At 51.1% G+C, this 10,908-nt stretch overlaps 1 protein-coding gene across 1 annotated transcript; it reads left to right on the top strand.

The window, feature by feature from the left end:
* Positions 1–9,234: 9,234 nt before the first annotated feature.
* LOC147873854 (uncharacterized) lies at positions 9,235–10,664 on the top strand. Its single transcript, XM_087348769.1, has 2 exons — positions 9,235–10,360; positions 10,618–10,664. The coding sequence occupies exons 1-2, from the start codon at positions 9,235–9,237 to the stop codon at positions 10,662–10,664; spliced, it is 1,173 nt and encodes a 390-aa protein (XP_087204895.1).
* The last annotated feature ends 244 nt before the right edge of the window (positions 10,665–10,908 follow it).

Genomic DNA, 10,908 nt, shown 5'->3' with positions numbered 1-10,908 from the left:
TGGACGTCGTGGTCTCTTACAATTGAACAAAGTTTGAGAGACATGGAAGGAGGTGAGCTGGCCTTTCTGAAGGCCCACCTCCCTGAAGTGTTCCAACAGGTCCAGAAGCAGATCCTGGACGCCATCGCGGCGGAAAAGCAAAGACAGCGGGCAGCAGTGGCAGCAGCATTAAATACAGCAGCTACGACCGTGGTCGGAGGGCCTACTCGAGCCAACACTGGCAAGAGGAAAGCCAAAGAGTTGGACTTGTCCAATTCGAGCGGTTCGTTGGAACCCGCATCCAGGCGCCCGACGCCCGGGCCACTGTCCGGAGCCCAGTCACCTTCTCTGCCGGCACCGGCAAAAGTTCATCGGCCCGATGGACCGTCGGTAGCAGCAACATCATCCACCGCTTCCATGAGCAGGACAGTGCAGCCCTCAGCCAAGGGACCCGGCTCCCAGCCGGGACCCTCTTCCTCGATGGAGGTGACTGGGGACCTGTCCGGGCCGCTCACTGGTGTGTCATCTGACGCCGCTTCTTCTTCCAACGCTCAAGTGGACAAAACGGCTCCGGGGGAGCGCCGTAACAAAACCCCGGTGTACGTCTCTGGGGTGAAGGACGTACGCAGCTTCCTGCATAGGATTCGCGCGGAGTTGGCCTGCGGGATCGTGGCGCAGATGAAGGGAGACCTTCTGGCTCTTGTGCCTGAGACCGCCGACGGGTTCCGGGCCACCGTCAGGGTCCTGCGGTCCCTCGATGAGGGCGAGGGTGTGAGTTTTCACACATTCTCCCTCCCTGAGGATCGGTGCGTGCGCCTGCTGATTAAAAACCTGGGAGTGCGCATGCCTGAGGCCGAGGTACGCGAGGAGCTGGCCGCCATGCACATTGCTGTGCAGGGGGTCATGCAACTGCGATCGAGGCGCCGGGCCATGGACCAGGACGGTGACCGTCCCCTTACGCCACACTTTATAGTGTCGATAGCACGAGGCCCCGACGTGGCGAAAGTGCGTTCCCTTACTGAGATCTGCGGTCTGCGGGTCAAGGTAGAAACATATGTTGCACCAAAGGGGCCCATGCAGTGTAAACGGTGCCAACGCTTCGGGCACACGCAGCGGAACTGCGGTTATGCACCCAGGTGCGTGGCCTGCGGGGACGCTCACCCATCCGGGTCGTGTGCCACCCCCAAGCAACAACTTAAGTGCTGCAGCTGCGGAGGCAACCACACTGCGAACTATAGAGGTTGCAGTAAGTGGAAGGAAGCCAAGACGGCCGCTGCACAGCGTGCGAAAGGGGATCGCGGCCGAAAGGACGACGTCTCCACGCGCCTGCCAGCGCCCAAATCGGCGCTAGCTAAGCCTTCCCTCGAGCAGGAGAACTTGGGCCCTGGGTGGAACCACGTGGTCCGTGGTGGCCGCGTCGTCAAGGCTGCGGCTATGAAGAACCCCGCCCCAACGCCAACTGGAGCCATTGTACAGACTGAGCGGCAGACTATCCCCAAGGGCGGCCGTGCCAAGCCCGCTCGTCCTGTGGCGCCGGTGGCAAATCCCACAGCACCTGCTCTCAAGAAGACTGACCCCACCCCACCCAAGGGTCAATCACCGCTCCAGGACATCTCAGATATCCTGGAAACCCTCTCACCACGGGTCTGCATTGAGTTGACACGACGTCTCCTCGCCGCGATCCATTCACTCCCCCCCGGGGGGTCTCGTCCGCGAGCCCTCCTCAAAACCGTTCTCCTCTTCATGGCCGACAATGACTGCACGGCCTAGAGGACACGGTAGCAAGGCCTTGCGGCTGGCTTACTGGAACGCCGACGGTGTCCGCGACAGGAAGCTGGAGCTGGAGCAGTTCCTCGGTGACTACGGAGTCGATGTTTGCCTCCTGAACGAGACGCACCTCACGTCGGGTCGGGCCTTGAGGTTCGCGAACTACGTTTGCCACCGTACGGACCGCCCGACGCTAGGGGGTGGCACAGCGATCCTTGTCCGCAGGGGCATTGATCATTACCCTGTGCCGGTATCGGGTCTACAACAACTAGAAGCAACCGCCATTCACCTGGTACTGGCAACCAGGAAAGTCAAGCTAGTGGCGGCATACCTCGCACCCACCCGGCCATGGATAGAGTCGGACCTGACCGAGTGCTTGAGCGGGGGTTTCCCGGTCCTCTTGGCTGGTGACCTCAACGCGAAACACACGGACTGGAATTCTAGCCTTATCTCTACTAGGGGCTCGCTCCTGCGTGATTACGCCAACAGAAATTCCTGCTTCATCTACGGGCCGGATTCTCCAACCACGGCTCCCTACACACACAACGCCACACCTGACGTCCTTGATATTGTCCTCATCAAGGACTTCGTCCTACCGGTGCACCTGACTGTCTGCCCCGCACTCAGCTCAGATCACCTGCCCGTCCTCGTCGACACCACGTGCCGATCGTCCTTTCAAAACCTGCCTGATCGCCCGGACTTCGCGAGAATGGACTGGGCTGCATTCCAGGCTTGCCTCGAAAGCAGACTACCGGGGAACCCCGTGGTAAACGACGAGGAAGAAATTGACAAGTGCGTCGAGGAGCTGACCAGTGCTATCCTGGAAGCCACAGCAGCGTCCGCTCCCAAGCTTCGACCCCGCATTGACAGGCGACCGCTTCTACCCGCTAGTATTCGAGATGAAATACGCCTGAAGAACCGGCTGAGGAGGCGATGGCAGGTCACAAGAGACCCCGCTCTTAAGACCCAGGTCAATCGACTCCAGAGGTCGGTGACCTATCGTCTCAACGAGTGGCGGAACGAACAGTGGAGCGACACGCTCGAATCCTTGGACTGCGAGGACCAGTCGCTTTGGAAAATGACCAAGCGTGTGATGCGAGTCCCCACTCCGTCGCCCCCCTTCTTAGTGATGGGAGGACTGGCTCTCTCGAACCCCGAGAAGGCAGAAGCCCTAGCCGACAGCCTTGAGGTCCAGTTCCAGCCGGTAGACTACCCGTCGGACCTGACTACAATTGACATGGTTAACGAGGCGATGCGAGCATACGAGTATGCCCCTGTAAATGAACCAAAATTAACCAGTCCATCGGAGGTCGCCCAGGCCATCAAGGGACTCAAGCTTGGCAAGGCTCCGGGCCCCAACGGTATACCGAACAGGGTCCTGAAACATCTCCCACGACGCGCGGTAACCTTTCTCACGAAAGTGTTCAACGCGGTCCTTCGCAGGCAACACTTCCCCTCGGCATGGAAACACGCTCGAGTGGTGTCCATACTGAAGCCGGGGAAGGACCCCACGCTACCTTCTTCCTATAGACCCATCAGTCTTCTCGACACGGTCGGCAAACTCTGCGAGAAAATCCTACTAACGAGGGTCCTACACGAGGTCAGTGAACGCGGGCTGCTGCGCGACGAGCAGTTTGGGTTTCGACCCAGACACAGCACATCGTTACAGCTGGCTCGCCTCGTCGAAAGGGTCAACAGAAACCTTGATGAGAAGCGGCTAACCGGCGCGGTTTTCCTGGACGTGGCCAAAGCCTTCGACACAGTCTGGGTCCAAGGCCTCCTATACAAACTGACCGTCCTCAACTTCCCGTCGTACTTGGTAAAAACCATCTCTTCCTACCTCGCTGACCGGACATTCCAGACATCCTTCCAGTCGGCCATGTCCACACGTCGTACCATGCGGGCTGGAGTTGTGCAGGGCGGAATTCTCTCCCCTGTGCTCTTCAGTCTGTATGTCAACGACATACCCACACCGTCCCGCCACGTCGAGTTAGCACAATACGCGGACGACACGGCTCTAGTAGTCACGTCCCGTAGCCCAACGCTTCTCGTCAGGTATCTGGAGACCTACCTCAGTAGACTTGAGCTCTGGCTCAGGGCCTGGAGGATTGCTATCAACGTCTCGAAGAGCACCGCGGTTCTCTTCATTTCCGCGAGAAGACACATCCAACAGCCCCGAGCAGTGCAGTTCCTCGGACAGCCGATCCAATGGGTCAAAACAGCACAGTATCTGGGGGTCACCCTTGACGCCGGGCTTACTTGGTCGGCGCACGTCAACCAAGTGGGAAAGAAGGCAGCGCAACGATTAGGTGTGCTAGGCCCGCTTATCAATAGGAGAAGTGGCCTGTCAATCAGGAACGGTGTACTACTCTATAAGCAGCTCATCCGTCCCATAATGGATTACGCATGCCCGATCTGGAGGTCAGCTGCCCACAGCCACGTCCAGAAGCTGCAAGTTCTGCAATCCAAGTGTCTTCGAATTGTTACTAACGCGCCCTGGTACGTTAGTAACAGGCAAATACATGAGGATCTGGGGGTCCCTTTCTTTGCCGACCACATCAGAGCACTAACTGAGAGGTTTGACTCGAGGTTAGCTGGTGTGGGGAACCCCTTAGTTCGGCAACTCGGAAGACACTCGTGCCGAATGAGGGCTGCCAGAGTTCACCCAAGGGCAACCGAGGGCGACTGATGTTCAGCAGGCCAGCCGAAGCCATCCCCAAAAGACGGCCAAGTCAGCACAACGAGTGGTTAGACTACTCGGCTACCCTGACTGAGGTTTTTCGTGCTTTCCTCAGTTGTAAGGCGAATGCCAGGGTATAACTTAATAGGGGCACGGCCCGCCACCCTTCCCCCCGATCATGGAGGCCATCAGCTGAAGTGATCTTCCCCCCATGCCGCAGAGGCCTTCAGCCGAAACGGCCCCTCCCTCTCTGGGTTCATACCCCAGAGACCCAACCAACCAAATTCCTTCGACAACTTGCCTGACAGGATAACCTCCCATCAGCAGCAACAAATCCCAGTTTGAATGGTCGAGGCTCCCGCCACGACGAAACCCCGTTAGCGTTAGCAAAATTTCCGTTCTTATATTACGACCGTTTACCATTTCCAGCAATGCGTCTTGTGCGCAGGAATGGTTTCACCTAGGTAGGGACGATGCTTGCGCTTGCGCAGGCCTCTGCCCTCAGTTAGCTTCTTTGGTTGGTTGGTTTCAACCGAGGGCGACCGATGTTCAGCAGGCCAGCCGAGGCCGTCCCCAAAAGACGGCCAAGTCGGCACAACGAGTGGTTAGACTACTCGGCTACCCTGACTGAGGTTTTCCGTGCTTTTCCTCAGTTGTAAGGCGAATGCCAGGGTATAACTTAATAGGGGCACGGCCCGCCACCCCCACCCCGATCACGGAGGCCATCAGCTGAAGTGATCTTCCCCCCATGCCGCAGAGGCCTTCAGCCGAAACGGCCCCTCCCTCTCTGGGTTCAAACCCCGGAGATCCAACCAACCAAATTCCTTTGGACAACTTGCCTGACGGGATGACCTCCCATCAGCAGCAACGGATCCCAGTTTGAATGGTCGAGGCTCCCGCCACGACGTAACCCTGTTAGCGATAGCAAAATTTCCGTTTCTTATATTAAGACTGTTTACCATTTCCAGCAATGCGCCTTGTGTGCAGGAATGGTTTCACCTAGGTAGGGACGATGCTTGCGCTTGCGCAGGCCTCCGCCCTCAGTTAGCTTTTTGGTTGGTTGGTTGGTTGGCTTTGAGAGCCGAGGAGAGGGAGTGGAAGAACGGAGGAGAGTGTGTTGAGTCTGAGGTAGGGCAGAGGTAGGTGGTGACAGTCGTTCCGGCTCCGGAGCCCCCCCGGCACAGCCTGGAGAGAGGTAGGGACGATGCTTGCGCTTGCGCAGGCCTCCGCCCTCAGTTAGCTTGGTTGTGTCCAGTGGGACTCGTGCCGAACGAGGGCTGCCAGAGGTCGCCCAAGGGCAACCGAGGGCGACCGATGTTCAGCAGGCCAGCCGAGGCCTTCCCCAAAAGACGGCCAAGTCGGCACAACGAGTGGTTAGACTACTCGGCTACCCTGACTGAGGTTTTCCGTGTTTTTCCTCAGTTGTAAGGCGAATGCCAGGGTATAACTTAATAGGGGCACGGCCCGCCACCCCCACCCCGATCACGGAGGCCATCAGCTGAAGTGATCTTCCCCCCATGCCGCAGAGGCCTTCAGCCGAAACGGCCCCTCCCTCTCTGGGTTCAAACCCCGGAGATCCAACCAACCAAATTCCTTTGGACAACTTGCCTGACGGGATGACCTCCCATCAGCAGCAACGGATCCCAGTTTGAATGGTCGAGGCTCCCGCCACGACGTAACCCTGTTAGCGATAGCAAAATTTCCGTTTTTTTTTAAATTAAGATCGTTTACCATTTCCAGCAATGCGCCTTGTGCGCAGGAATGGTTTCACCTAGGTAGGGACGATGCTTGCGCTTGCGCAGGCCTCCGCCCTCAGTTAGCTTTTTGGTTGGTTGGTTGGCTTTGAGAGCCCCCGTTAGCGTTAGCAAAATTTCCGTTCTTATATTAAGACCGTTTACCATTTCCAGCAATGCGTCTTGTGCGCAGGAATGGTTTCACCTAGGTAGGGACGATGCTTGCGCTTGCGCAGGCCTCCGCCCTCAGTTAGCTTCTTTGGTTGGTTGGTTGGCTTTGAGAGTAGTGTAGTAGGTGAGAGTGTGGAAGAAATACTGCGAAGAGAGCTGAAGTGTGAATCGCTTGTAGGAGAAGTGTGCTGTAGACGAGATTATTTTGTGTTGTAAAGACGTTTTAGTTGATTAAATTCATTATTGCTGGAAGACTTTGTGGTCTCTTACAATCCAACCAAGTTTACAACTGAGATTGGATTTGAGGAAGTAGACCTCGCAAGAAATCAAGGTTGTATACCGACCCACGCTACATTGGTGTCAGAAGTGGGATCGGAGGCGTGTTATCCCAGGGACGGAGGCATACAAACGCCGACGCTCTCTCTAGAAGGCCATGCTCGGAGGACTGTGGCCACAGCCAGAAGGTTGAGCAACGAGCGGGTCGAGTAAAGTTGCGAGCCGTCGCCGCTACAGTCGCGGATGGCTGGGACCGGGTGACACTAAGAAAAGAGCAGCAGGAACGACTCTATGATGCGCATAACCATGCCCGCCAGCATCTGAAGATGGCCAGCGACCGGATGAAGGCACGCTATGATCGCCTGGCAAACTCGGCTGGCTTCCAGGAGGGAGATCGCGTGTGGTTGTATCATCCTACCCGGACAAAAGGGAAGTCTCCCAAGCTACAAACATCTTGGGAGGGCCCCTACAGGGTGGTGACCAGAATCAACGACGTGGTTTATCGGATTCAGCGGCATACCCGGGCCCGGATGATGGTAGTCCACCTGGACAGGTTGGCGCCGTATTCGGGTGCTGCTCGGGACGAGCAGCTTTAAGGAGGGGGAAGTGTGATGTGTTGGGGTTGGCATTGTTGAACTGTTTAATGGCATTGTTGTATTCATGCATTGTTGTATTATTATTGACATTGTTGCGTTTAGCATTGTTGTGTCTACATTGTTGCGTCTGTTTATTGGCATTGTTGCATAGACATTGTTGCATTTGTATAAAAGCCGATTGACAATGACATGACATTTTTGACTTGCTACAAAGTTGCCATTTATTCTCTCATTTCAACAACAACAAAAAGAAATCTTCTCCTTATAAAAATTTGTGATTAGTCGTTGTCATCAATAAATTACGTCATCAACAATGTCAACTATAAACAAACTCGGCATTGTTGTGGAACACAACAATGCCGAGTACAACACAACAATGCCGAGTAAACAAATAACGCTTCACTACCGAGCCAGTCGCATTATCACTGCTCCAGAAGAAGCACGTGGAATCGCATTATTGATAATTTTCTGACAGTTGTCCTAAAACATCAGGAAAGTGAAAGAAGACGTTATCAAGTATTTGAAGTACCAACTCCAACAAGGTAAAGTGATACTCATTCGATATATTATGATTATGATCGATTTTGAGACTAAGATTTGCAAGGGTGGGGCTGGACGTAAAAAGTTGACTGAACAAGAACAGTTGGCCTCTGAACAGCGACGTAAAGAAGTACTACATCAGACCTATTTAAGAAATAAAGAAGAGCGAAGTAAAACTTACATTGATAGACGAGACCATATTAACGACACACGTAGAAAGACTTATTCGGTAAGAACAGAGGAGAAAATAAAACAAGACGCTGAAAAGAAAATTATTAGATATCAAAGTAAATTAGTAATGAAGAACCGAGGAAGACTGCTAATAGCAGCACATTTTATGAACGACGAACATCAACAACATTATCTCGGACCTATGAACTATGAATGTATTCATTGCAAAGCGCTTCACTGGCTAGATGAATCGACTCAACGTTCCAGTAAATCGTTTTATGATTGTTGTGCACATGGAAAGGTTGTGCTTGATTCGTTGCCTGAATATCCTGATGAACTTAGAAAACTCTTTTCTCTTCGACATTTTCGCAACAAATGTCGTGTTTACAACAACATGCTTGCATTCGCATCATTTCAAGCGAATCTCATGGACTTCGGAATTAATCGACCAGGGCCATATTGTTTTAAATTGCATGGCCAAATTTATTATAACATGAATGCGGCATCTTTTCCGAAAGATAATGAGAATGCAACTTTTGGTCAACTGTTTATGATCGACGAAGAAGAAGCCGTCAAACAAAGAATCGAAAATGCACGTCAGAATTCGAAAGGCGACACCAAAGATGACATCAAAGAAGAAATTGTCACGAAATTAACTAATATAATTTCGCGCATTAACGTCCACGCAGAATCCTATCGCATGATGAACTACCAATACAAGCTTGAAAAAGAAAACGCTGAGCGTAACAACGAGTCTGAACCGGAGCTAAATTTGGTTATGTCGATGCTTCCTGGAGACGAAAAAAACAGGTACAATCCGAAATGGAGCAATGACGTCGCTGTTGTGTGTCCTAAAACCGACGACGGTGACATTCCTGATTCGTATGTTGTTGTTTACAGTACCAATGAGCAAAGACTCAGACGTCTTTCGACAATGAATCCATTCGTTGAACCCTTCGTCTATCCCCTTCTGTTTCCTTACGGCACAATACAATGGCATAAAGACCTGAAACTGAAAGATGCTAAAGTTCGTGATCGTCTAACACGAGGAATGTTCGCTCGCTATAGAATCGCTACTCGCGAAAAGGAATTTAATCCAATCACAAAAAGTGGGAAACTTTTCCAACAATACTTGGTTAATACTGAAATTAAACGTGAGAAAGACGTTATCAACTACTTGAGGTATCAACTCCAACAAGGTAAACGTGTAGATAAGTGCAGTAGTTTGAAAGCAAACTTGGAAAAGCTTGCAAAAGAAAAGAAGAAAAAACTCGGGCGCATTAAAGTTTTGAACTCATCGTTCGTTGGATCGCCACGATACATGTTGGAACTGCACCAAGACGCAATGGCAATGGTCGCTGCTTTCGGCACGCCGTGTTTGTTCATCACCATTACGACCAATCCTAATTGGAGTGAAATTTGCGAAAATCTCGAACCACATGAAACACCACCAGACAGACCCGACTTCGTTGACAGAGTATTCAAGTTGAAACTCAAACACTTGATGGATTTGCTGACCAAACATTCAGTTATGGGAAAGTCGCTTGCTTACGTGTACACAGTTGAGTTTCAGAAGCGAGGACTTCCGCATGCACATATCCTTTTAAATCTCCAAGAAGGATCAAAAATTAAGACTGATGAAGATGTTGACAAATTCATTTGCGCTGAACTACCAGACCCCGAAACACAACCAAATCTTTACGACATTGTTACGCGTAACATGATTCATCAATGTAGTCCGCGTTGCATGAAAGGAAATGAGTGTACTAAAGGTTTTCCCAAACAGTATTCTCCTTGCACAATAATCGTCGAAGACGGTTATCCAATCTACAAAAGACAAAATAATGGACGCACTTACTCAGCAAAAAATGGATTTGTTGCAACAAATCAAGACGTTGTTCCATACTGTCCGTATTTGATGCAGGAATTAAACTGTCACATCAATGTTGAGTCTGTATCATCGATTACTTCAGTAAAGTACCTATTCAAATATGCTTTTAAAGGTGGTGATTTGACAAACTATACAATCATCGAAGGAGATGAGCTTCACTACGACGAGATCACCAGCTACCAAGACAGTCGCATGATCACTGCTCCAGAAGCAGCACATCGCATTCTTGAGAATGAAATGCACAGGCGCAGTCATGCAATCATACGTCTACCTGTGCATTTGCCGAACGAACAAACCGTCGAATTTGAAGAAGAAGCTTCATACGAAGACATTCGAAAAGCAACTGCCGGTTCAACAATGCTCCTTGAATATTTCGAATTGAACAAACAGGACCAAAACGCACGAAAGTATTATTATTTCGAAATTCCAAAGCACTATACGTGGAGAGCAGAAATGAAAGGTATCGATGATGAAGAAGAAAAAGGAGCGTCCACTGTCGAATACGAACAAAAGACGAACTTGAAGAAACAGAAGTCATGGTTTCCACGAAGAGATGGTAAACACACAATCGGACGCGTTTATAGTGTAAGCCCTAGAGATCAAGAAACATTCCATCTTCGTGTTCTTTTGATGAATGTGAAACGCGCAAAAAACTATGAGGACTTAAAGACTTACGACAATGTCACTTACCAAACATTCACAGAAGCCTGTTTAGCACGTGGACTAATCGAAGATGACGCTGAATGGAAACGTTGCATGCAAGAAGGTGCGATCTACCAAATGCCTTATCAGCTACGTGTTTTGTTTGTTCAGATTCTAATGCATTGTCACCCATTGCACCCCGAAGAGCTTTTCAATGATTTCATCGATATAATGGCGCAAGACTTTAAAAAACAAGATAAAATTTCTGACTCTGACGCACGTGACAAAGCTCATGCTAATATTAATGAATTGTTAATTATTGAAGGGAAAAGTTTGAAGGACTTTCCAACACTGCCTCAGGAAATTAAAAAATTACAGACAGTAAGTAACAAAGAATTAACTGTTGATGAACACATTGGAATTGGTGGAGAAATGTACAAATCATTGAACAAGAAACAAAAG

This window comes from Zootermopsis nevadensis, unplaced genomic scaffold (assembly GCF_977971745.1).
Source record: "Zootermopsis nevadensis isolate Lab colony 2312 unplaced genomic scaffold, Znev_1.0 Znev_ptg000013l, whole genome shotgun sequence".
Lineage (NCBI taxonomy): Eukaryota > Metazoa > Arthropoda > Insecta > Blattodea > Termopsidae > Zootermopsis > Zootermopsis nevadensis.
The sequence above is the reverse complement of the archived record's forward strand: the minus strand, read 5'-3'. Positions and strand labels throughout refer to the sequence as shown.

What these genes read in the sequence shown, in the direction of transcription:
- LOC147873854 (XM_087348769.1), top strand. Translation starts at nt 9,235, where the DNA reads ATGTTGGAACTGCACCAAGACGCAATGGCAATGGTCGCTGCTTTCGGC. An exon ending in ATGGTTTCCACGAAGAGATG is followed by an intron (nt 10,361 to 10,617) that starts GTAAACACACAA and finishes TTGTTTGTTCAG; the next exon opens with ATTCTAATGCATTGTCACCC.